We start from the raw sequence: 27491 nt of genomic DNA on the forward strand, positions 1-27491 counted from the left end.
AACAAATTCCATTGTACACAGAATCTCATTTGCTTGTTCATGGCATTTATTTCACCACAATGCTGCTATAAACATGGGTGTGCCTGTTTGCATCATTTTCCTTTTAAAAAGAAAATGGGGGCCGGGAGTTTGACCTAGTGGTAGAATGCTGGCCTAGCATGAGCTAAGTCCCAGGTACCACAATACACAGAGAAAGCCGGGGGTGGCAGTGTGGCTCACGTGGCAGTCTGCTTGCCTCAGGGACAGCGCCAGGCCCTGAGTGCAAACCCCAGGGCTGGCCGAGCCAGTCACAAAAGGACACATCCAGTGCCACTCAGAGGTCGCCAGGAGCCGCGACACGGGTCACTGCGGCTTCCGTTCTGCGAGCTGCCCTAAGCGCTGGACGTCTGCCGCCAAGTTCACACTCGGCACTGCGCAGCTCGGCACGTTCCGGTGTGTTGGGTTACTTTCCTGGGTGAGTGACAGGAGCGGCGCCCGGGGCGGCTCCGCAGGCCGGGCGAGCCCGACCCGCTCCTCCCCGGGAAAGCCGCGACATTCTTTCACAACTTCCTCTCCACACGCGATGCTGCTCCTGCCCGCTTCCCCCACGAACCGCACACCTCAGACCCCCGTTTTCTAACATTCCACCGGCCCGGGGAGCTGGGGCCCAGCCGCCGCCCGGCCAACGGCCGGGGTGCGAGCACCACCCGCCGGCCACCCCAAGACGAAGGTGGGCGGGACCAGCCTCGAGCTCCCGGAAGTCTCTACCTTCCCCCGCGGCACAGGCTCGGGGGCGGGCCTCGCGGCTTAGGATTGGCGGGCAGGCGAGTGACGCAGTACGTAGGCCGACGTGGCCCCGCCCCTACGAACCTCCCAAGCGCGGCTAGCGTGGGGCGGGGCGGCGTGTGGCCCCCGGGTGGCCATTACCCGGAACCATCCCGGGCCTCGGGTCAGGTGACCCTCGGCGGGGCTCGTGGGAGGAGGGGGGGAATTTAGGGGAGGGAAGAGGGCGGGAGGAAGAAAGAGAAGGAGGGAGGGGGGTGGTGGGAAGAGAGAAGGGCGGAGTAGGAGAAGGGAGAGGGAGGGGAAGGGGGCGGGGCTGGAGCGCGTCACGTGATCCGGCATGGAGGCGGTGGCGGTGGCCGGGAGGAGCCGCCGGGGCAGAAGCCGCACTTGTTAGTGTTGGGGGGAGCCGGGGGCCGGGGACGCCGACACCGCCAGCCAGGGACGCGGCGAAGGCAGCGGGGGTGGGGGGGTGGGGGCGAGACCAGGCTCCGACCCCCGGCCGAGGGGATGAGGGGAGCATGGGCGCCAAGGAGTCACGGATCGGATTCCTCAGCTACGAGGAGGCGCTGAGGAGAGGTGAGGGGGAGGGGTCCGAGCGAGCTGCCGGGGAGGCCGGCGGCGGGCCGCGGGCCGGTGGGCGGCGGGCCGGCCGGGGCGGCGCAAGGACGCGCAGGCCGCGGAGCTGGGGCGCATTCGGGCCGGGGGGAAGCGGGCGAAGCTCCCGCACGACCCGGGGGCGTCGGGCGCTGGCAGGGCAGCGTCGTGCTCTCGGGTGGCGTGGGGGCGCTGGCCGTGTCCGGGGGGCGTCTCGTCCTCTCGGGCCCCCTCATCCTCCACTGCCATTTTCTGTCAGTCCTTCATAAAAACCCCAGCACATCGCAAGCCCGTCCCTGACAGCCGGGGCTGGAAGGGATCGGGGAGGCGGCCGCAAAGCTTGCTCTTATTTATTTTTCTCCCTACCATTAGTCCCTGCTGGAGAGCCTTAGCTCTTTCAGAGGGCCTTGTCCAGTCTCTTGAGGGCTGAGACCGTCCATCTCTGCCGCTCGCCCCTCACCCTGTTTGAGCTGACTTTGACAACAACGACCTGAAATGAAGTTGTGTCCGAGGTGAGACGAGACTGGACAGCGGGTCTGGCCGTAAGACCTGGTCTTGGGTTTCTTCTCCTCGACGTTGACCAGAGGCGTTTTACTGCACTTGACTCCCAGTTCTCACCCCTTCTCTTCCGTAAAATGGCATTGTGATACTGTGATAGAGCTCCCTTTAGAGACTGGCCTGACGCCAGTTACGGCCTGCTGCTGCTGCTGCTGCTGCTGCTGCTGCTGCTGCTGCTGCTGCTGCTGCTGCTGCTGCTGCTGGCTCTACTGCACAGAGTGTTAACAGCCCCAACCCCCCTACCGCTTCCCTGATACCAGTGTCCAAAGCTTACCAGAGCACAGGCTAACTGGAAGTGTCTTTTACACAGTTCACGACTGGAATGTGACAGCTTTTCGCATGACTGGGATTTAAGTAGATGTGTGTATCTTCTTTCATTTAGACATTTAATGGATTTTCTTGATTAGAATTGAAAAGCATTAAACAGATTAGGTGCTAGGCATTATTGTTAACAGGTTTCTAAGTCCAAAAATCAGCCATGCTCCCGGTGGTTTTTAGTAGCTAAGGAAATAAAATGAAAATTGGACCAAAGGACATGAGAATTTACAAGTCAATTCATGTTCATATAAACAACAGCCCATTACCTGACAAAGATACAGAATTTAGATATTTTTGGTTAAGGATTTACAAGAATAACAAAAATGTGCCTTTTGTCAGGTTCCCTCCTACCCCCTGCAGAACAGTATGATGATTGTCCTTAAATACAATCTCACTTGAACTTTTTTCCCACTTTGCTTCAATATGAAAAATATTACAAATTCTTGATGTGTTTCCAGCCCTTCTTAGGCTAGTCATTTCCGGGATGCTGTTGAGCCTGACAGGTCTGGCCTCAATTAAGCAATGGCTTACATGACATGAAAGAGGGCATCAGTCAAACTGATTTATACCTTCAGCGTTCAGAAGTGTTTCTTAAGTGTGAGTGTGAATATCAGTGATGTACATTGCATTAAGAATTTCTAAAATTAGACTTTTATTCCAATTCTAGCTTGCTTAATTTCATATCAAACTGTAACTGTGCTTTTAAAATATAAATGGAGTCAATGCTGCGTTTTAAACTGATCAGATCATTTTCATTTTCATTTATTTGTATCTTGCTGTGGAATTTTAAGACATGAAAAGGTAGCAAAATATTTGTAAAGTTTGTTTCAATGCATTTATCAGTTTTGCTGCAGAGGAAAAATAAGACAAGAGGAGCAAGCTGATTTAAAAAAGTATTTTTAAATGTAAGCCAAGAGCCTTTTTAAATAAAAATGATACTGTATACTTGAGTAAATGTCAAACTCCAATATAGAATTTCTTTAAGGCTACAGAAAGCTTATACAGCTTTTGCTGGCATTAAAAAAAATGCTCCAATTACTTTTTTTGGCACTTGAATAATCTAAATAGGTATGAATACCTGCATCAGTTAGTTCCATGTATTTGTACTGTAGGATGTGAATGAGGGAGGGTAGGCTTTGATAAACGTCCATTATTCTCAGGTGTATTATGAGTCATGGTACAAGTGAAAACAAGCTTGATAAAACTACTGAACTATTTGCCTCCTTGGCTTTAAAATTATTGACCAATGTCCACTACAATACCCATAATTACGTAGCATGAAAAAAAATAGGCATGCTACTGCAAACAAACATGAAATTTCAAGCTATTTGTCATACAGAGGTAGACCTTAGAAATGAAGTGTTATGTTAATGACAGATAACACTGGTTTGAGTGAATGGGCATTTTAGTGACTCTTCAGAAGTTCTAGGAATTAGGATGACTGAATTTTCATTTTACTTTGGCTAGACCCCATGTCAGTTGTATAAACCTTAATGGTTTTCTGAAGGTGTATATATCTTTAGACATTTATTTTATCTTTTGTCAGTCCTGGGCTTGAGTTCAGGGCCTGAGCACTGTCCTTGGACTTTCTCAAGGCTAGAGCTCTACCTTTTGAGCCTCAGTACCACTTCCTGCTTTTTTCTATGTATGTGGTATCGAGGAATTGAACCCGGGTCTTTGTGCATGCTAGGCAAGCATTTTACCATTAGGCCAAACTCCCGGCCCTTAGACATTTTTTTTTAAATAGAAATATATTAGTGGTAGCTTTTACTTTTGGCTTATATTTTATTAACTTTTTTTTTTGCCTTTTCCTTTTTTGGTATTGGGGATCAAACCCAGGATGTTGCACTTGCTAGGCCAGCGCTTTGCCATTGAGCTATATCCCAGCCCTTGCCCTGCATTTTTTTTTTTTTTTTGCGGGGGGGGGGGGGGCGCGGTGGGGGGTGTCATGGGGCTTGAAGTCTGGCCTGGCTGTTGTCCCTGAGCTCTTCAGCTCAAGGCTACTGCCCTACCCTGGAGTCATAGCCCCCACTTCCCATTTTCTAGTGATTAATTGGAGATAAGAGTCTCACGGAAAGCCTGGGTAGGCTTTGAACCATGATCCTTAGATCTCAGCCTCCTGAGTAGCTAGGATTACAGGCGTGAGCCACCGTCGGCTTTTCTTTCTTTCTTTCTTTTTTTTTTTTTTTTTTTTGGCCTGTCCTGGGGCTTGAGGCTTGAACTCAGGGTCTGGGCTCTGATCCTTTAAGCCTCTTTTGAACTCAACGTCAACACTCTACCACTTGAGGACAGTGCCACTTCCACCTTTTTCTGCTTTTATGTGGTACTGAGGTGTTGAACCCAGGGCTTCATGCATGAGAGGCAGGCACTCTGCCACTAAGCCATATTCCTGCCTTGTAGTTATCTTTCTTGAATATGTTGTATCGAAGTTAAGAGAAGATTGGACTCATTAAAGAATATAAGTGTTAGTTGGGCGCCAGTGGCTCATGCCTGTAATCCCTACCTGTTCAGGAGGTTATGATCTGAGGGTATTGGTTCAAAGCCAGCCAAGGCAGGAAAGTCAGTGAGGCTCTTATCTCCAATTAGTCACAGGAAAAGTCAGAAGTGGCACTGTGGCTCAAGTGGTAGAGTGCTAGCCTTGAGCAAAAGAGCTCAGGGACAGTGCCCAAATGTAGAGTTCAAGCCCTAGGACTTCCCCCTCCGGAAAAAAAAAAAAAAACAGAACAAAACAAAACTTGTTTATATTGAGGAAGGGAGTTATGCTTATTGCACTTGATAGGTACTGATTTTTTTTTTTTTTGCCAGTCCTGGGCTTGAGCTCAGAGCCTGAACACTGTTCTGGGACTTTCCCTAGACTAGAGCTCAGCACCATTTCTGGCTTTTTTTCTTTTATGTGGTACTGAGGAATCAAACCTGGGTCTTCGTGCATGCTAGGCAAGCACTCTACCACTAGGCCAAACTCCCAGCCCAGGTACTGAGAATTTTAACAGCTGTGTTCTCAGAGTTCTTTATTTCTTATCCTTATTGCAGAGTTCAGAAAGCATTGAAAGAGTAATTGCAAGTTAACATTCATTTCAGAACTCAAATCTTAAAATTTAAATTTAAAAATTGTCTCTAGTTATTGATTCTTCTACCTTGGTCCTTTCTTCTTTTACTCTTCTGGACACTAAAGATAATGAGCTTTCTCTTTTTCTTTCAATATGGAAGAATTGGCTAAATTAAAATGTTGACTTTTCACATGTGCAATTCCAGCAGTCTGGATGCTGAGGCAGGGAAATCATTATTTAAAGGCCAGATGATATTTCAAAAAAAAAAAAAAGAAAGAAAAAGAAAAAACAAAAAAGCCAGCTGCCAGTGGCTCACACTTGTAATTCTAGCTACTCAAGAGGCTTAGAACTTGAGGGCTAAAGCTGAGCACGGTGGCTCACACCTGTAATCCTAGCAACTCAAGAGGCTGAGATCTGAGGATCTCGGTTCAAAGCCAGCCCGGGCACTAATAAAGGTTGTGAGTCTCTTATCTCCAATTAATCACTAGAAAAGGGGAAATGGATCTGTGGCTCAAGAGTAGGGCGGTAGCTTTGAACTGAAGAGCTCTGGGACAGCACCCAGGCCCACCAGTGGAGCACTAGCCTTGAGCTGAAGAGCCCAGACAGAGGCAGTGCCCAGGCCCAAAGTTCAAGCTCCATGACCCACCAAAAAAAGAACTTGAGAACTGAGATGTATAGGTAGCCTGGGTAAAAAAGTCCTTGAAACTCCCATCTCCCAACATATCGATAAAAAACTAAGATGGATTTGGAGGCATGCTCAAATGATGGAGCGGTAGCCAAACAAGTGTGAGGCCTTGAGTTCAACAAAAAGACATCTGACTTTTTCTCTCTTTTCTTTTTTTTGGCAGTATTGGGGTTTGCACTCAGGGCCTTATACTTGCTAAGCAAGTACTCTACTGCTTAAGCCATTCTGTCAGCCTCTTTTGGTATTGATTCTTTTCAATATACAGTCTTGAGAGACTGGGAGTTTGGCCTAGTGGTAGAGTGCTTGCCTAGCATGCATGAAAACCCAGGTTTGATTCCTTGGTACCATGTGGCTCAAGTGGTAGTGCCCTGAGTTCAAGCCCCAGGACTGGCACACGCACACAAAAAATACAGTCTTGAAAATATGCGTGTGTTAGCCTGGACTGCAGTCCTATTTGTGTTTTATAGTGGAACTGGAAAGACAAGAGTTTTTGTTCATAATATATCCAGAAAGCATAGTTTCTCTTTTTAGGGCTTATTTATGCTTCTGCTAGTCCTGAAAACTTTTTTTTTTTTTTTTTGGCCAGTCCGGGCCTTGAACTCAGGGCCTGAGCACTGTCTTTGGGCTTTCTCAAGTCTAGAGCTCTACCACTTGAGCCACAGCACCATTTCTAGCTTTTTTCTACATATGTGGTACCAAGGAATCGAACCCAGGTCTTTGTGTATGCTAGGAAGCACTTTACCACTAGGCCAAACTCCCTGCTCCCTGAAAACTTTTGTATTCTGACTGGCCTTGAACTCATTTCCTCATCTCTACCACGCAAGTATCTAGGATTATAATGTCATGCTCAATCTTGACATTTAACTGATCTAGAATATCCTGGGTGAATTTTTTCTAGTCCCCTCTCTTATTTTTCAGTTTTGGGGATCCACCCTGGGGCTTTGTATATATTAGGTGAGCATGCTACCATCGAGCTCCATCCTCAGCCCCTGGTGTTTGGTCTCCATGTGTAGCTTAGACTGCTCTTGAACTCACTATGTAACCCAGTCTGGACTTGGATGTTTGATTTTCCTGCTTAGCCTTTCAAGTGCTGGGATTAAAGATGTTCTCCACCATGGTTGGGTTCATAATTGGGAATGTTTGTTTGCTCATTCATTGAGAAATTAAAAAAATTAAACTCATTTATGAATTTAATTCAGAGAAAACAGATAATCAAGATGACCCGCTAGTATCATGTGGCCTGGGTTATTGACTTTCCTTGAAATTACATGCCTCAAGAGTTGCATATAAGACTATTTATAAAGAACAGGAATAAAATATTAGAACTTTGATTTATAGTTCTGACTTGTATGTTTAATAATTTACATAACAAAAGTAGCATTGTGTCATAAATTAACATGATTATTAAATATCAGTGTTTTTTAAGGAAGTGCCATAGAAAGTACAAAGTATATGTGGGTGTCTCTGATGGCCTGGAAGTGCCCCAGCCCTGTACTTCCATAATATATGCTCAATAATTGTGTCTTAAGGAACTTAATTCCCTAGTCTCTCATAAGTAATTGTGTTTGCTGGCAGAATAATTAAGCATGTGGCATTTGAAGCTTCTAGTACTATATTTATTTTGTAGTCCACCTATCCTAAGGTGATCCCTAGCAAGATTTTGTTCATCAGGTTTCTCGGTATGAACATTAATAGTTTTGATTTTTATTCTTTAAATGAAAACTAAATTTCATAGTTCCTCTGTCATATACTATTTATTCTTATTAAACCACTTATTTTCTTTTTTTTTTTTTTTTTTGCCAGTCCTGGGCTTGAGCTCAGGGCCTGAGCACTGTCCTTGGACTTTCTCAAGGCTAGAGCTCTACCACTTGAGCCTCAGCACCACTTCCGGCTTTTTTCTACGTATGTGGTACCGAGGAATCGAACCCGGGTCTTCATGCATGCTAGGCAATCACTTTAACCACTAGGCCAAACTCCCGGCCTAAACCACCTATTTTCTTAATTCAAATTTGTTAAATAAACTGGTAAACTCTCTAGTATTAGTGGAGTATTTAATCATATTGTAAATAAAAAAATAGGGCAGTTTGGTTATATGTAGCTATCTAAGTATATGTAATGGTGCTGTTAATTCATAATCTCTAATTCATATATTTCAAATGTTAGTGACAAACAGGAGATAAAATCCCCAATGAATCCTGGATTTTGAGGGATGAGTAGAATGAAATGATATCACTTGCTGGTCAGTGTCCTCCCCCTTACCAAACTGGACAGCTGCTGTTTGTTTATTGTTGTTCATTGTCTGTCTTTGTGCTTTCATAGTGAAAATTTACAGTGATTAGCACTCAATGCTGTTCTCCAAAAAAATGTGCAATTTAGTGTTGAGATTGTGATTGCTAAACAATAGCCAGATACTTTTTCAGGAGGAGAAAGTAAAAGTTTTTGGCACTTGGTTATATGCCAGGTCACAGGGAATTTAGAGAATTATTCTTGCTGGGACTGTAGAAAATCTGTATCTTGAATACCAGATGTTAAGGCTGATAGTTTAGATTAAAAGAATTCATGTTAAATAGCTACAATGATGGAGAAATTTTATTTATGAATTATAAATTAAAAGATAATGGTTAGATAATGGTACTAAAAAGACAAGATTAGTTTTTTTTATACTATATCCAGAAAATATGGCTTCTGTTTTTAGGGCTTATTTATGCTTATTTGACTTTTGGATATTTGAATTGTTCTCTGTTTTTTTTTTTTGCTAGTCCTGGGCTTGAGCTCAGGGCCTGAGCACTGTCCTTAGACTTTCTCAAGGCTGGAGCTCTACCACTGGAGCCACAGCACCACTTCCAGTTTTTTTCTATGTATGTGGTACCGAGGAATCGAACCCGGGTCTTCATGCATGCTAGGCAAGCACTTTAACCACTAGGCCAAACTCCCGGCCCCTTGTTCTCTGTTTTATATGCCAATAAGTTATCTTGTTCTTATTAATAATAAAACAATTTTGGAAGTTTTGGTAGATGTTAATTATTGACACACAAGCCTGATCAAAGTAGTTTTTTGAATATTTCTTTTTTTTTTTTTTTGCCAGTCCTGGGCTTGAGCTCTGAGCCTGAGCACTGTCCTTGGACTTTCTCAAGGCTAGAGCTCTACCACTTGAGCCTCAGCACCACTTCCTTCTATATGTGGTACCGAGGAATTGAATCCGGGTCTTCATGCATGCTAGGCAAGCACTTTAACCACTAGGCCAAACTCCCGGCCCCTGAATATTTCTTATTGTAGTTAGAAACCTGTATTTTTTTTTTAATTAAAAGATTTTATTGCCTGGCGAGGTGGCTCATGCCTGTAATCCTACTCAGGAGGCTGAGATCTGAGGATCTAGGTTCAAAGCCAGCCCAGGCACAAAAGGACCTGAGACTCTTATCTCCAATTAACCTCTAGAAAATGGGAAATGGGGGTTGGCTCAGTCATAGGGTAGTAGCCTTGAGCTGAAGAGCTCAGGGACAGCGCCCAGGCTGAGTTGAAGCCCCATGACTATCTCCCCCTCTCCCCCCAAAAAGTTTTTATTAGCACTGATTTTTTTACATCATAATTCAATTGTCAAGTTTAAAAAACAAGTAGTTAATAATGGGATCTTTACATGCAATCACTGGCATATAAATTTAACCAGTCACTGTTCCTGAGTTCTATCCTTGAAAGGCTAGCGTTCTACCACTTGAGCCACTGTGCCACTTCTGGCTTTTTCTGTGTATGTGGTACTGAGGAATCCAACCCAGGGCTTTATGCATGCTAGGCAAGCCCTCAACTACTAGGCAACACTCCCGGCCCCAAACCTATATTTTCTAAAAAAAAAAAAAAACCCAAACAAACCAACCTGTATTTTCAAAGGTGAGTAGTATTCAAGATTTGCCCTTTCTATCTCTTTATTATTAGGTATCTAATAATCACTAATATAATGCTCATTTAGGAATCATTAAGTTCATCACTGTCCTGTGAATGAGATTCAGGAATGTGTATGTGTGTATTTGTGCTGATCCTGAGGTGTTTTTCGCTAAAGGCTAGCACTCTGTCCCTTGAGCCACAGCTCAGTTTCTGGCTTTTTGCTGGTTAATTGGAAATAAGAGTCTCATGGAATTTTCTGCACAGCCTGGCTTTGAACTGCGATCCTTAGATCTCATCCTCTTGGGAAGCTAGGCTTATAGGCAGGAACTACGGGCACATTTCTTTGGGTCTCTGCATTTGAAGCAAACTTAGGCTAAAATGAAAGTTTACAAAGGAAGTTCCTCAGCTTTTGTTTCATTTCTGTAAGGAAATTAGCATGGGTACTGGTAGCTTCATTCCTCTAATCTTCTTCGAGAGACTAAAGTCTAGAAAGTAGCAATTTAAGATCAGCCAGAGCACAAAACTCTGAGAGATATTTCCAAAATAACCAATGAAAATTCAGGCTGGGCTGGCATAGTGGCTCACACCGGTAATCCTAGCTACTCAGGAGGCTGAGATCTGAGGATACAGGTTCAAAGCCAGCTTGTGCACAGGACCTGAGATTCTTTTCTACAATTAACCTCTAGAAAACTAGAAATGGGGCTTGACTCGAGGGTAGGACTCTTATCTCCAATTAACCTCTAGAAAATGGGAAATGGGGGTTGGCTCAATCATAGGGTAGTAGCCTTGAGCTGAAGAGCTTGGGGACAGCGCCCAGGCTAAGTTCAAGCCCCATGATCCCACTTCCCCCCAAAAATTCAGGCTGTTGTGGTTCAAGTGCCCAACAGAGCAAGCTGGACAAGCAGTTGCAAAGCCCAGAGTTCGAACCCCAGTACTGCCAAAATACTCGACCCTCCCCTCCAAACCAAAAACAGGTTGTCCAGTTATTTTGTAGAAAAAGCCATTTAGTTATTTATTTGCATTTCTGGGAATCGAACCCACGGACTTGGAAGTTGTCCATCCGTGAACTACATCCTTAGTGCTGATCTTTTGAAACAGGGTCTTCCTTTGTAACTCAGACTGGCCACCATTCCAACACAATTGCCTAAGTCAAAAATTTAGAGATATTTTCAGTTCTTCCTTTTCACAACCATATTTACTATCCCAGTATTTCCAGTTTGAAGGTACCTTTGAATCCTCTTTTAGTTTGATGTCCATTCTGTTAAATTCTGCTAATCTTCCCTGTGTTTCTTGTTGTTGAACAATTTCTTGCTTAAGACAGTGGGTTCTTAATTTCTCTTGGTAGTCATTTTACCCTTAGAATACAAGTCTGCTCTTGTAATTCCTTAAAGTCTGTTATTTAGAGAAAAAACTGAGGTCCTTATAGTTTATGATGGTCCACAAGGCCCTAAACAGTTTGGTTTCTGCGTAAGTCTCCAACTTTAATCATAATAATTCCCCCCCCCCTTTTTTTTTTTTGCCAGTCCTGGGCTTGGGCTCAGGGCCTGAGCACTGTCTTTGAGTTTTCTCAAGGCTAACTCTGCCACAGTACCACATCTGGCTTTTTTCTATGTATGTGGTACTGAGGAATTGAACCTGGGTCTTCATGCATGCTAGGCAAACACTCTATCACTACTAGGCCAAATTACCGGCCTCAATAATTTCCCTCTTTAATGCATTATCTACACTAGTTTTCTTTCTGTTCTGGGGACATTACTCTGGCTTGCTACCTTTTGCATTTGCCACTTTCATGTAGCTTGGAAAGATTATTTACAAGTAGGGTTTTTTTTTTTTTTTGCCAGTCCTTGGGCTTGAACTCAGAGTCTAGCCACTGTCCCTGAGTTACTTTTTGCTCAAGGCTAATACTCTACCACTTGAGTCATAGCACCACTTCTGGCTTTTTCTGTGATTAATTGGAGGTTAGAGTTCCACTGACTTTCCTTCCCTATCTGGCTTTGAACTGTGTTCTTCAGATCTGAATCTCATGAATAGCTAGGATTACAGGTGTAAACCACCAGTGCCCAGCTATTTACAAGTTTTTATATGCATAACGTTATTATCATGCTGATGTCCCATCTCAAATACCTCAGGGAGGCCTTCCTTTATTGTCTTATAAAACATCATATTCTGTCCTTATTCCACAGTATTTTGAATAGTTTGTTTATACCTTTATCATAATATGTGATTATTATGTTTATTGTAAGTGAGGTGATGAACCTCCAGTGCCAGGTTAAATGCAGCTCATGGTATATTTTAAATGCTGAGCACACATTGGTTGGCTAGGTGATTAAATAAATGTATTAATGATAGAAATGTGGAGAAGTTGCATGATGTTTGTACGGTTTTGGGGAAAATGTAAGGTACAGGCAAGAGTTGAGTATACAAAGCAGCATATTCATACCAAAATTTTCTTTCAAAAAGTTTCTGCTAAAAGTTTTAAATAATAATTTAAATAATAGGAGTTTGGCCCAGTGGTAAGAAGTGCTTGCTTAGCATGCACAAAGACCTGTGTTTGATTCCTTGGTACTACATATATAGAAAAGGCCGGAAATGGTGCTGTGGCTCAAGGGGTAGGTAGGGTTCTAGCCTTGAGAAAATACCCAAGGACAGTGTCCAGGCCCTGAGCTCAAGCCCTCGGCCTGGCCAAAAAAAAAAAAAAAAAAAAAAGTAATAGTCTTAAATGTAATTTTATATGTTTATATGTTGTATCTGTTTAGTTCAGATACTGAATTAAAGTTGATATCTAATGTAAATTCCTGACACTTAGTATGAGTATTTAGTTTTTGAATACTTGGTTATATATCAAATTTAATATTTTTACTCATGAAATAATTTTTTTGTGTGATATTAGAAATTGGACCTAGGGCCTCACACATGCTAAGCAATTGTTTTACTGGTGAGGTACATCTCAGCATGAAAGTAATTATGTTTATTCAATAATCTTCATGTACTTTCCACCCATATGACAAGTATCATCCTACTGTCCTATGTGAGGCTAGAATTAGAAACACAGTTATTCAAAGTTTTGTGCAGTTAATTTTGGAAAAGGAATTTACATCAACATACAGAACTCGTTGGTTCTAAATAATACAGCTGAGATTATTATTTGTGATTGCTATTTTTTTTTCAGATTTTTTTTTTTTTGTGGGTCATGGGACTTGAACTCTGGGCCTGGGTGGGTGCTGTCTCTGAGCACTTCAGCTCAAAGCTACCATCCTACCCCTGGGCCTGGGCCTTGTCCCTCTGCTCTTCTGCACAAGGCTACCATCCTATCCTTGAGCCAACCCCCATTTCCCGTTTTCTAGGGGTTAATTGGAGATGAGAGTCTCAAGTCCTTTTGTGACCTGGCTGGCTTTGAACCTTGATCCTCAGATCACAGCCTCCTAAGTATCTAGGATAACAGGTGTGAGCCACTGCGCCTGGTTTCAGATTCTTTTTTTCCCTCTGTTCCCTTCATCTCAATCCCTTTCCTTTTTTTTTTTTTTGGCCAGTCTGGGGGTGAGCTTTGGGCCTGAGCACTGTCCTTGGACTTTCTTGTTTGGTTTTTTTTTTTTTTTTTTTTGCCAGTCCTGGGCTTGGGTTCAGGGCTTGAGCACTGTCCTTGGACTTTCTCAAGGCTAGCACTCTACCACTTGAGCCTCAGCACCACTTCCAGCTTTTTGCTATGTATGTGGGATACTGAGGACTTGAACCCGGGTCTTTGTGCATGCTAGGCAAGCACTCTACCACTAGGCCAAACTCCTGGCCCCTACTCTCCTTGGACTTTCTTAAGGCTAGTGCTCTACCACTTGAGCAACAGTGTCTTTTTTATTTTTTTTTTTTTATTGCCAGTCCTGGGCTTGAGCTCAGGGCCTGAGCACTGTCCTTGGACTTTCTTTTTTTTTTTTTTTTGGCCCGCTCGCTCCGGCCCCGCTCGCTCCGGCCCCGCTCGCTCCGGCCCCGCTCGCTCCGGCCCCGCTCGCTCCGGCCCCGCTCGCTCCGGCCCCGCTCGCTCCGGCCCCGCTCGCTCTGGCCACCACTCGGTTGGGCTCCGCTTGCTTGCTTTCGCTCTCTGTCGCTTGTTGCAGTCTCGTCTTTGGCACTTCCGGCTTGGTTGTGTATGTGGGATACCGAGGAATCGAACCCGGGTCCTTGTGCATGCTAGGCAAGCACTTTAACCGCTAGGCCAAACTCCCGGGCCCTCCTTGGACTTTCTTAAGGCTAGAGCTCTACCACTTGAGCCTCAGCACCACGTCTGGCTTTTTTCTATATATGTGGTACCAAGGAATCGAACCCGGGTCTTCATGCATGCTAGGCAAGCACTTTAACCACTAGGCCAAACTCCCACCCCAACAGCACCTTTTCTGGCATTTTAATATGTATGTGGTACCAAGGAATCGAACCCTGGTCTTCATGCATGCTAGGCAAGCACTCTACTACTAGGCCTAGCTCCTGGCCCCTCCTCTCCTTTTTTTCCTCCCTATCTTTACTTTTTTTTCATAGCATTTTGCTGTGTTGTACCCAGGCTGACCTCAGATTTTTGGAATTGCTTGGAAATTTTTTTTCTGTGATGAGGATTTAACACAGAGTCTTTTAGATGTACCAGGTGATTGTTCTATAACTGAGATGTCCCTACCCTGGAATGTCCCTTACATTCCATGGCAGTGTTGTCTCCTCACTTCATTGCTTAGTCTTTTAGTTTTTATCTTTATCACAATAATATATGCACAAAATTTAGAATCAAATGGTAATACATGGCTTGTTTTAAACCCAACAGTGTTCTTCCTCTCTCCCTTACCAAATTTTCCTTTAATTCGTTAACTGACACCTTCAATTTATTTATTTGGTTTATTTTTTCCCTATTATTAGCATACTTTAGTTGTATAAGGGGACTTTCATTGAGAGATTTCTAACATGTAAATAATGTATCCCAACTTAAAATGATTAATTTGATCTTTCCTTTATATTTCAAAATAATGTGCTTATTCTGCTACTTCTTAAGTTTGTTTACTTCTAATTGTTCAACATGAAAATTTAGTTGTTATGTTGCTTTTAGTCCCCCAAATACATATTTTCCCTATCATTCCATTTCCTCATCCTAATATGTATATATATATATATATATATAATTTTGGTTAGAACATTGTCAGTGATTATGATCTAACCGTAATTAGGCTATTATAAATGTTCAAGACTAAGTCATTTAAAGACAAATTGATTACTTGCCTTTTTTTCTATACTTGATTTCCTTTAAAATATGTCCTTTAATAATTCTCTTTAGCTGGGTGCTGGTGGCTTATGTCTATAATCCTAGCTACTCAGGAGATTGAGATTTGAGGCTTTGGGTTCAAAGTCATCCCGGGCAAGAAAGTCCTTAAGACTTTTATCTACAATTAACCACCAGAAAACTGAAAGGGGTGCAGTGATTCAAAGTGGTAGAGCACTAACCTTGTGCAAAAGAGCTCAGGGTCAGTGTCCAGGCCCTACAACCAGAGCTGGGAATAGGAGGGGTTGGGGGGCAGCAAGAAAAGGAAGAGAAAAAGAAAAAAAAGTTGTGTGTGGGCATGGGTGTGCTATTCCTGGGCCTTGAACTTAACCCTTGGGCACTGTCTCTAGCTCAAGGCTAGTTACCTACCACTGAAGCCACAGCTCCACTTTTGGCTTTTAAATGGAAATTAAAATCTTGTGGGCTTTTCTGCCAGGGTTGTCTTCAAACTGCTATACTCAGATTTCAGTATCCTGAGTAGCTACAATTACAGGCATGAGCTACCAACACCCCAAATTCCATCCAGTTTTTTTTTTTCCCCTGGTACTGGAGATTGAACTCAAGGACTTGAACTTTCTCGGCAGGCACTCATCACTTGAGCCACTCCTTCCACCTGTGCTTCATCTTGGAAAAAACTTCTTTCAGTTACTGACCTGCTCCAATCTCTACTGATCTTGTATTTAGACATAGCTTCCATCCTGGGATTTTCTTTTCATTATCTTGGAGAGTCTCTTTTCTGTCTTTAGTTGGACCTCCTGTTTTCTGTTCCCTAGTTTTCTTTATTCTTGGTATACTCTAATAATATGATGGAGTACATTCTCTTGTGGCTTCCTGCAAAAGGCATAGGAAAGTTTTGATATGGCTTTTTCTTTCTTTCTTTTTTTTTTTTTTTCCAGTCATGGGACTTGAACTCTGTACTGTCCCTGAGCTATTCAGCTCCAGGCTACCACCCTACCCCTTGAGCCACAGTGCCACTTCCGTTTTTCTGGTGATTAATTGGAGATAAGAGTCTTACAGACTTTAGTGCCCTGGCTGGCTTTGAATGACTACCCTCAGATTTCAGCCTCCTGAGTAGCTAGGCCTGAGTCACCAAGCCCAGCTAATACGGTTTTTTCTTACTTAAAGATAATTCTTCTGGGCTGGGAGTTTGTCCTAGTGGTAGAGGGCTTGCCTAGCATGCATGAAGACCTGGGTTTGAGTCCTCAGTACCACATACACAGAAAAAGCCAGAAGTGGTGCTGTGGCTCAAGTGGTAGAGCTCTAGCCTTGAGAAAGCCCAAGGACAGTGCTCAGGCCCTGAGTTCAAGCCCCAGGACTGACAAAAAAAGTTAATTATTCTATCTGGACTTTTCTTTAGTTTGCTGGACTTCAAACGTAAGGTCATCCCTGGGATAGTTACCAAGACCCTATCTTGAAGGGTCAAGTGCTTGTTAGCCCAGCTACTTGAGATGGAGAGGATTCTGAGGCCAGGTAGAGGGGAGGTTCTGAGGGAGGCAAATTTAGCAAGACCTCTAGGTTAATGAAAAAAATCTAGATGTGGTGGGTTGGTGGGGTGTTGATATCCCCGCTATGGGGAGATTTGAGTTGGAGGATCACTGTCTAGGCTGGCCAGGTCCCAAACTCCCCAAGACCCTACTGAAAACTAAAGCATGAAGGGCAGGGAGGGTGGTGGAGCTCTTGAGGCCTGGGTTTCAGACAAAAACAAACCACACTTGTAATCCCAGTGTGGTGGTGTAGGTCTATAATCCCTGCACTTGGGAGGCTAAAGCAGAATATTTTGGGTTTTTCAATCTGGGCTACATAGCAAGACCCTGTCTCAAAAGCAGCTCCATTCATCATATTGTTTTGGGCTCTGCTTTTTTTTTTTTTTTTTGGTGGATTATGGGGCTTGAATTTAGCCTGGGCGCTGTCCCTAAGCTCCTCAGCTCAAGGCTACCGCCCTACCCTTGAGCCAAGCCCCACTTCCCATTCCTAGAGATTAATTGGAGATAAGAGTCTCAGGTCCTTTTGTGCCCTGGCTGGCTTTGAACCTCAGATCTCAGCCTGCTGTGTAGCTAGGATTACAGGCATGAGCCATTGCACCCAGCTTGGGCTCTATACAGGTTTTGAAATCAGTTGGTAAGCAGCTGTGGTGGAAAGACTATGGCTTTGTAACAGTTGTTTAATAAATTTGGTTTTGAGTTTTGTTTTTTGTTTTAGCTTATGCAGGCATCCATAATGAACAACTTTTCATTGAGTGGAGGTTTATAGACTGGAAGTTGCTCTTTGCCATAGAGATACTGACTTTTTATAGTTGATTACAGGAAGGACAAAAATGTGCTTGTTTTTTGTAGGGTTAGAAATACAATAAGAAACAAATACTTAATGGTGGAAGCATGTTATGTTTTAGCATCCTTGGTATCATAGAGATTCAATAGAAGTTAACACAGTTTTGGTTGTTTTTTTTGTTTGTTTGTTTTTTTGCTCTTAAAGGTTTATTGTGATGTTACATACAACATGATTGGAAGAAGAGTAGGGAATTTTCTTTTTTTTGTGTGTGTGTGTGTTTACTTTTTTTTATTGTAATTAGTAAAAGGGTTACATGATATTTGCCAGATAGAAGGTGCATTAAGTCCCATACATTGATACCCTTTCACATGTCTTGGGCTTGAAATCATCTTGAGCACTGTCCCTGAGCATTTTTTGCTCAAGGCTAGTATTCTACCACTTGAGCCACAGCACCACTTCTGGCTTTTTCTGTTTATGTGGTACTGAGGAATCAAATCCAGGGCTTCATGTGTGGTAGGCAAGCACTCTATTACTAAGCCAAATTCCCAAGGCTAAGGACAATCATAACTGACTTTATCTGTAGATTTTTAGCTCTCTTACATTTATTTATTTGCCAGAACTGGGGCTTGAACTCCGAGCCTGGGCACTGTCCCTGAGCTTCTTTTTGCTTAAGGCTAGCACTCTAACACTTGAGCCACAGCGCCTACTTCTGGCTTTGTCTGTTTATGTGGTACTAAGGAATTGAACTCAGGGCTCCATGCCCCCTTCTACGTTTAAATAGGAAAAAGATAAAAGTATTACTGGGGTTTGAACTCATAGCCTTGCACTTGATAAGCAGATACTTTACCACTTGGGCTGTGTTTTCCATCCTTATGGTTTTGTTGTTTTTCTAATAGGATCTCACTTGTTTTTCCAAAGTCCTCCTGGAGTCATGCAATTATGCTCAGCTTTTCATTGGTCGAGGTGAAGGTTGCATGAACTTTTGCTGGGGCTGACCTTAAACTATGTGTCCAGCTATGAGTACAAAACCTGCAGAAGAGCATGAGGCTTAGAATACAAGTCTTTCAAAAGAAAATGGGGCAGCCAGCTCTAAATCTAGCACTCTGAAGGTAGAGAACAGGAGGATCATAAGTTCAAGGCCATTCCGAGCTACATAGTGAGACATTGAAGAGAAAAAAAAAGAAATGTGTGTGTAAAATATATAAAATTAGGTTCTTTGTTTAGTATGAAAAATTGTGGAGTTTTGTAATTTATTAACCATGCTTAATTATCCCAAGTAAATATTGTGTTTTTTGTAATGGTGCTGTTTCCCGCTCCCCCTTTCCTTTTTGGTGCCAGTACTGGGGTTTGAACTCAAAGCCTGTGTGCTCCTTTAGGGTTTTTTTTTTTTTTTTTTTTTTGCTCTACCACTTGAGTTCCAGCTCTGCTTTCAGCTTTTTGGTAATTGGCAGTCTTCGGATGTCAGTCTGCTAAGTAGCTGGGATTCTAGACATAAGACATTAATGTCTGGATGTTTTATATTTTATTTGCTCTTTGGTGTTTAGTATTGATTTTTCAGGTTGTTGTCTGTTGACTTCCTACTTTTGAGCATGAGACTATAGTTTTTGTTTCTCCCTTCCTCAGCCACTTCCCCTTTTCCCTCTATTACTTCATTTTTGTTGTACCAATAGTTGTACGATAATTTTAGTTAGGTAAATACTCAGTATTTACATTATCATGACCGTGTGTGTCATGAGAGAGAGAGAGAGAGAGAGAGAGAGAGAGAGAGAGAGAGAGAGAGAGAGAGAAATTGGCAGTTTATGTAGCAATCTATAATTACTTTTCTAGTTACATAGTAGAAAAGTTAAGTAGTAAATTCTACCTTAACTTTCATTTTTCTTAGAGCCAATAATTGTGATTGTGGGTTTTTTTTTTATTTGTTTTGTTTTTTTGGCCAGTCCTGTGCTTGAGCTCAGGGACTGAGCACTGTCCTTGGACTTTCTAAGGCAAGAGCTCTACCATTTGAGACTCAGCACCACTTTCCAGCCTTTTTCTATGTATATGGTGTCGAGGAATCCAGCCCAGCTCTTCGTGCATGCTAGGCAAGTACTCTACCACTAGGCCCAACTCCCAACCCGTGAATTTGTTTTTGCCCTGTATTCTAAGACCTTCTCACTAATTCAGCCTTAAACTTGATTACTTGTACTATTCATGTGGCTCCAAACTGATTTTGGCCTCTATAATTCTGGCATGTCCCTTCACAATATTCTTGCTGTGCTCATTATTTTGAATTAATATCTTTCTGTGTGGAGTAAACCTGTGTGTATGTCATAGAAACTTACATTGCATCATATGAAATCTAGACTTCCTTATTTTAGTTACTCTGATTTGCTTTGGTTGTTTGAAGTGTTCGCATACTTTTGCTTTTCTGTTATAAAAGTTCAAAATATTGCTGTTTCTGAAATTGTATGGATATAAGAAAATGGCTAACAATTATGAAGTATATGTGTAGTAAAGAAAACAAACTCCTAGTTGGTATTGGACCTGCTATGGATCTGCTTTAATAATAGCAGAGTTTACTTATTTATTTTTGGTGCTGGTATTGAGGTTGAATTCAGGACCTGGTGCTCTTGCTGGGCTTCAAGGCTGGCTTTCTGACACTTCAGCTACATTTTTACTTCTGGCTTTTTGCCAGGAGTGAGTATTACTGATTTTTCTGCCTTGGCTGGCTTCAACGAGGGTCCTCAGATCTCATCCTCCTAAGAATGCGGTTTGTCTGGGAGAGTGCTGGCATAAGCTCCAGCATCCAGCACATTTAAAATTTTCAAATAGCAGACTTCAAGGAAAAATGTTGAGGAGTTAAAAATATATTAAAAAATTTAAATTATATATTAAATATAATTATAATGTAGAAACCAGGGATCATTGGAGATTCTTACCAAATTCTTACAAAATTATATTTCTTTTTTCTAAAAGTACAGAGAAAAATTCATTTTAGTTTTAGGATTTCTCCAGTCTGTCTTAAAAATGGATTAATTTCTCATGTTTGAAGCTGACACTTTCCCAGAAGGTTAAGTTTAAAGCCAAACTTTCGCAGGCAGTTTTGTTGTGATTTTTTTGGGCAGTAATTTAATAAAGTTGAGTATAAACTTTTATTCATATAAAGATTTTCTCTGAATGAGTCCTTTCATCATATACTTTGTTTCCTCAGGACTTCCTATCCATTACTGTGAAGTTACTGTGCAGAGAAAAAAGTATGTTCTTTCTCAATTAGGACAAAAATTCCTTGAGGAAATTATGAGTGAATGATCACAAAGAAGGTAATTCTTTAGTTATAGATTAATGGCTTTGAAATTTAAAAACAGCCATAAAACACCATCTTTTTTTGTGTGTGTGTGGTGAGACTTAAAGTCTGGGCCTGGGTGCTGTCCCTGAGCTCTTCAGCTCAAGGCTAGTGCTGTACCATGTGAGCCACAGAGCCACTTCCAAATATTATCATCATCATCATCATCATCATCATCATCATCATTTGTTTTTTGTTTTGCCAGTCCTGGGGCTTGAACTCAGGGCCTGCTTGGCTAGTATTCTACCACTTGAGCCTCAGCACCACTTCTGTTTTTTTCTATGTATGTGGAACCAAGGAATCGAGTACTCGGGCTTTTGTGTATGCTAGGTAAGCACTCTTACCACTATGCCAAACTCCTAGCCAAACATCATCATTTTTTTTTTTTTTTTTTGTCAGTCCTGGGCCCTGAACTAAGGGCCTGAACACTGTCCTTGGGTTTTCTCAGGGCTAGAGCTTTATTACTTGGTCCACAGCACCATTTCTGGCTTTTTTCTATATATGTGGTACTGAGGAATCGAACCCAGGTGTTTGTGCGTGCTAGGTACTCTACCAGTAGGCTAAACTCCCGGTCCACCATCATCAGCTTTAAAGAAAGAACTCATGTATGTAATGAGAAGGTTAAATTAAAAAAAAAATATGTGACAGTATCTTGCTATGTTGCCCAGGCTTGACCTTCCTACCTCAGTTTTCTGAGTGCTGAGATTACAGCATGTACCATACTGTGCCCAGCCGAAAGCTTAGCTTTTGATAAGACTGGAAAACAATATGTTCTTTTTCATTTAAGTATGATTTTTTTAAATAGTTGTTGTGGGGCTTGATGTCAAGGCCTGGGTATTGTTCCTGCTCAAGGCTAGTGCTCTACCACTTGAACTACAACTTTACTTCTGGCTTTTTAGGTGGTTAATTAGAGACGAGAGTCCCTCAGATTTTCCTCTCAGGCTGGCTTCCAGCCTCAGCCCTCAGATCTCAGCCACTTCAGTAGCTAGGATTACATGAGCCATTGGTATCCTCCTCCCCCTCTTTTTTTGTAGGTCTTGGGGCTTGAACTTAGGGCCTGGGTGCTGTCCCTGAGCTCTTTTTGTTCAGGATAACACTCTACTACAGCTCTACTTTCCATTTTTTTAGTGGCTAATTGGAGATTGGAGTCTCATAGACTTCCTTGCTTGAGCTGACTTTGAACCCGGATCCTCAGATCTCAGCCTCCTGAGTAGGGTGTGTCCAGCTGGCATGGAGTTTTTAATCATAAACTGTTGGTACAACTCCTAAAAAAATATAAAGCAAGAATCCAGTTTTACAAGTGTACACATTTTTTTTTTTTTTTTTTTTTTTTTGCCAGTCCTGGGCTTGAGCTCAGGGCCTGAGCACTGTCCTTGGACTTTCTCAAGGCTAGAGCTCTACCACTTGAGCCTCAGCACCACTTCCGGCTTTTTTCTATGTATGTGGTACCGAGGAATCGAACCTGGGTCTTCATGTATGCTAGGCAAGCACTAGGCCAAACTCCCGGCCCCAAGTGTACACATTTTAATTTCCTTAAAGTACTCAAAATTGTTTACACCTGACTTCTAACATTTAAGTAATTCAGAATTGCTTGCTTCTGGTGTCAAAAGGAATAATGTGTATTATTGGATGGTTTGCTAGATATTCTATGTTGGTTCTATTAATAATAGTGAAGAAAATATTTTCCCTGTTACTTCTTAGATGTAGTGGTTGCCATCAGTTTTCACTCTTTCTTTCTCCATGACAGCAGTGTTGAGAAATGTAACACTATCAGTTGACTGAGGAGGATTGAGAAATTCCAGTCATTTTCATTTGTACAGGAAGACCAATTCCAAATTTTGTTAAATCTTTCCCTTCCTCCCCCCTGGTCTGTCTGTCTCTCTCTGTCTGTCTCCGTTTTTCTTGCTTTTCCCCAGTCCTGGGGTTTGAACTCAGGGCTTGGGTGCTGTCCTTGAGTGAGCTTCTTTTTTTGCTCACTGCTAGTGCTCTACTACTTGAGCCATACCACCACTTCCAGTTTTTTGTTTTTTTTTTTGCCAGTCGTGGGCTTAAGCTCAGGGCCTGAGCACTGTCCTTGGATTTTTCTCAAGGCTAGAACTCTACCACTTGAGCCTCAGCACCACTTCTAGGTATGTAGTACCCAGGAATCGAACCCGGGTCTTCGTGCATGCTAGGCAAGCACTCTACCACTAAGCCAAACTCCCAGCCCCCACTTCCAGTTTTTTTCTGAGTAGTTCACTGGAGATAGGAGTCTCATGGACTTTCTTGCCTGGGCTGGCTTTGAGCCTCAACCCTCAGATATCAACCTCAGTAGCTAGGATTACAGGCATGGACCAACGGTGCCTGGCTAATTATTTTAATAGGTAGTTTCTTTTAATAGATAGTTTCTTGTTTCTAAATTTCATGAATTAGTTATCATTTGAGTTTTTTAAAGTCTTTTGGATGAATTCTTACATGATTTCTTAGCTGAAGTTAACAAAAAGTTAACTTTCAACTTGAAAATTATGACTAGTGCTAGTAGAATGGAGAAAATTTGAACTTTCTATAATTTTATTAAAGTGTAAATCTATATTGCTATTTGTGGCTTGCTATGCAAATATATTGTAAACAGGAAATTCAGGTTGTATATGGAAGGTGAATCTCATTAGAGGTTAGGGCCTTCTTGGTAAATTAATGAACAGTGAAATTATTCAAAAGGGGCTTTTAGGATAATTTTATATTGCCTTTAAATGTTGTAAAAGACTTATCTTAAAAGTAAAATAGAAACTAGGTACTGGTGGCTTACACTTGTAATCCTAGCTACTCAGAAAGCTGAGATCTTTGGATTGTGGTTCAAAGCCAGTTTGGGCAGGAAAATCCATGCAACTCTTATCTTCAATTAACCATCAGAAAACTGGGAATGGTGCTGAGGTTTAAAGAGGTAGAGCTGTACACTTGAGCAAAAAGAGCTCAGGGACAGTGCCCAGGCCCCAAATTAAAGCCTCATGACTGACCAAAAAAAAAAAAAAAGTACAAGACAGTACAGGTACTAAATAGAGATTTATGAGTATTATATGATTGACTTAGTATTTGCAGTAGTCCCGGTATTTGAATCTGCCCTGAAATTCTTGTGTTAAAAGGTGTGATGGCATTTAGAGGTGTGACCACACCTCTGTATGAATAGATTATGGACCAGAGCCTTTATGAATCACATTAAAGGAGGTCTGAGGGAGATTATTTTGCCCTTTTTATTACATGGGGACACACACAAGGAACGTTCTAGGCGGTCTCAAATAGACTGGCACCCATCTCTTTGATTTCTCAGCCTCCAGAACTATGAGTAATTTCTATGGTTTATAAATTAACCTCTGTATAAGGTATTTTCTTTGAAGCAGTTCAAATGGACAGCAGGGCTGGTTTCTTTGGGGTACCTGAAAATTTACAAACTTGTTTGTGAGCTAGCCCTGGCTTCTCTTCCTCCTTTTCTTCTTCTTTGCTTTCCTTCCTAAAACAAAAGAACAACCCCCCCCAACACCCCTTTAAAACTTTCATAAGAGTCTTAAAAGAGTGATGTGCTAGGTTATGGACAATAAATTTTAATTGTATTAATAACTCAACCAATATTTTAGTTAGATTTATAATGTATTTGGACTTATAGATATCATCTCCCTTTTCTTGGAAGAGAGGAGGATACTTGCCAATATATTTTAATGTAGTTGAACTGATGAATGCCATATTGTTGGTAGTGTCAGAAGTTATGAACCAAGAAAAAGATAAATTGTGTGTTTGATTTGAGAAACTGCTGGAAACGAATAATCTAAAAAGCTTGTCATCAACATATTAGTCATTTAGCTATATTACAGAAAATAAAAAGGCTAATGACTACTTAACAGCATTCTCTCCATGCTGTTACTAAGTCTCTAATGTAAGTATACAACAGATTTCCTGACTATAAACTTGTTTTTTTTTTGATATATGTTCTATTTTTAAAGCAATTTCCAAAGACACATTCTTTTCCAAAAGTTATTTGAAGTTAACATTATAGTGGCATATTTGGCTCTTTTGCAGAATAAAAGATGTCATTTTTTTAAAGGAAAAAATTTATACATCTTTTTTATTTGTATTTTAAAGTTTATAAATTATTACTAGTTAATTTATGGATAGAATAGGTTCATTGTCCAACACAAATATTTGATTATATATTTTTTTACATTTTAATGATGTTAATAAGATCTTTCTAATGGGAAGGAAGATACAGAATTTTTCTTTTAGAAGCTAGTTCATGTAATGCATATAAGCTAGTTTTATGTAATATAGCCAAGTTCAGGGATGTTGGGGAACAGAAATAGTAGCAGATGGAGCATCCTGATGTTCTACAAAGATGGTGTGGTTCATTTTGATTACAGACACTGCCAGTCTGTAAAGTGAAGATACTGAGCCACAATCCATTCTACATTAACTAACCATATATGGTGTAGTGAAGCCAGTAATAACTTTATGGACATTGTAGTAAAGATGACTGGACCTGACTTTAGTTTCCTGACAGACCCACATAGCAATGCTGTCAAAACTGTGTCTTTTGAACATTAAGGTCAAATAATATAGATATTATTATAAATATTATTTTTTCTTCTTTCTTCCCTCCCTTCCTTCCTTCCTTCCTTCCTTCCTGCCTTCCTGCCTTCCTGCCTTCCTGCCTTCCTGCCTTCCTGCCTTCCTTCCTTTATTTATTTTTGTGGGTCTTGGGGCTTGAACTCTGGGCCTGGGTGCTGTCTCTGAGTTCTTCCGCTCATGGCTTACTGCCCTGCCCCTTGAGCCACAGCCCCATTTCCCATTTTCTAGTGGTTAATTGGAGATAAGAGTCTCATGATTCTTTAGTGCCTGAGCTGTCTTTGAACCCTGATCCTCAGATCTCAGCCTCCTGATTAGCTAGCATTACAGGGGTGAGCCACCGTGCCCAGTTCTACATATTCTATTTCTGCTTTAAATTGCAGAATATTTCTGCAGTGTGTAAAGTAGGACAGAATATCGAAGCACCAAGCTTACACTTTCTCAAAAACCAAAGTCAAGATTATTTTTTTCTATTATTTAAATGACTATATCAGATGGGCTAAAAGAGATAATTCTTTTAGAATTTGATTTGCACAATAATAATCAATAGGGAATTAAAGGATAGGATATGTACCATTATAGGAATGTTAATTAGTAGAGCCATTTAAAAGGAGGTTTACCAGTATTTCTTAGAAGCATAAAGTACAAAAATATTTTACAAATAGGTCTAAAAAGATATGTGCTTTAGTTTTTGTGGCAAGTATATGAAGAAAAAAATAAAAAATAGCCTGACTATCCCAGCATAAATAAATAAATAATTTCCATTATGTAACAAAATGGAATCGTTTGCAGCACATCAAGAAGAGAACTAGATATGAGTAAATTGAATTGAACCATGTGCATGTGGCACCTGTAATTCTAACTAGTTGAAAGCTGAGAGTGGAAGAGCAATAGTTGAAGGCCAGCCTGGCAGAAAAGTGTTTTCCAGGCCCTCTTTCAAACAATAGCCAGCTGGTTCAAGTGGTAGAACATTGGCTCAGCAAGAACAAACCCCTCGAGTTCAAACTCCAGGTACCACCAAGAAGAAAAAAAATGTATGTACTTACAATGTTATACTCTTCTTTGTCTTTATTGTGGTATCTTATACAAAGCATGGGAAGAGGCAAAAATTGATTGTCACTTGGGGGAAAAGCAAATGGGAGGAGAGATTAAAGACTGAAGGGTAGAAGTGGCTAGGGTTCAGTGGTGCTGTCTTTAGCTTCATTTCTATGTATTTAAAAATTTAAATAATAATGCACTTATTACTTGAATAACAAAAATTAAAGTTGATTCCAGCTGGGTGCTGGTGACTCACAGCTATAATCCTAGCAGCTCAGGAGGCTGAGATCTGAGGCGCGTGGTTCAGAGTCAGCCAGGACAGGAAAGTCTGTGAGACTCTTACCTCCAGTTAATCACCAGAAAAAACTGGAATCACCACTGTGGTTCAATTGGTAGAGTGCTAACCTTGAGCAAAAGGATGCTCAGGGCCATTGCCCGGGCCCTGAGTTCATACTCCAGGACTGGCCACTACCACTGATAGGGCAAATTATATATATTTTTAATTTCTCATCTGTTAGATGGTAATAATAATAAAACTTCTGTGTAGGGTTGTTAAAATTATTAAATGAGAATGTGAAAAATAGTCTGGCATAGAATAAATGGTGCCTTTTTGTTTTGATTATAATTTGTTGGAACTTTAGATCTTACCTTATTTGACTCATTTAATTGATATTTGATCATTTTTGCTTTAGCTTTTGAGCCATAGGACCACTATTGGTTTTCAAATGGTTAATTGGAGGTAAGATTCTCATGGTCTCATGGGGCCTTCTGCTCAGGCTGGCTTCAAACCAATCATTCTCAGATCTCAACCGCCTGAGTAGCTAGGATTACAGGCATGAGCCACTGATGCCTGGCAAGATACAGTTTTTTAGCTAAGGAAGTACCATTTCATATAACACCACACTCAGGGGTAGTAGGATTTGAACTCAAGGATTTAGGCTTGCTAGGCAAACACTATACCACTTGAACAATCCTGTCACCTCCTCATATGATCCTAAATTGACTTTTTAGCAATAAAATAATTCTGTTAAATAATTTATATTCAATTTCTAGCTTAAAGTAAGAATTGGGAATAAGAGCTAGTTGCCTGTGGCTACTTGGCTACTTTAGGAAGGGAAATTTGAGAGATTATCTCTAATTAACTAG

The 27491-nt window shown here is 41.5% G+C and overlaps 1 protein-coding gene across 10 annotated transcripts in view; it reads left to right on the forward strand.

The window, feature by feature from the left end:
* Nucleotides 1–851: 851 nt before the first annotated feature.
* Usp32 (ubiquitin specific peptidase 32) overlaps nt 852–27491 on the forward strand; it is a 132991-nt gene continuing 106351 nt past the window's right edge. For 2 of the 10 annotated variants that reach the window (XM_090351182.1, XM_090351184.1), the window contains exons 1-2: nt 1262–1341; nt 1732–1871. Coding sequence is in view for 2 of the 10 variants with exons in the window: in XM_090351176.1 (XP_090207302.1) it covers nt 1284–1341 (58 nt within the window). In the remaining 8 variants the exon portion in view is untranslated. Of the gene's footprint in view, nt 934–1161; nt 1342–1731; nt 1872–20585; nt 20695–27491 lie in introns of those variants that run through there. The other 8 variants (XM_090351180.1, XM_090351185.1, XM_090351179.1 and 5 more) reach the window with 7 other exon arrangements.

Source organism: Megascapheus bottae, chromosome 17, assembly GCF_031878675.1.
Source record: "Megascapheus bottae isolate mThoBot1 chromosome 17, mThoBot2.hap1, whole genome shotgun sequence".
In the NCBI taxonomy this organism is placed as follows: Eukaryota; Metazoa; Chordata; class Mammalia; order Rodentia; family Geomyidae; genus Megascapheus; species Megascapheus bottae.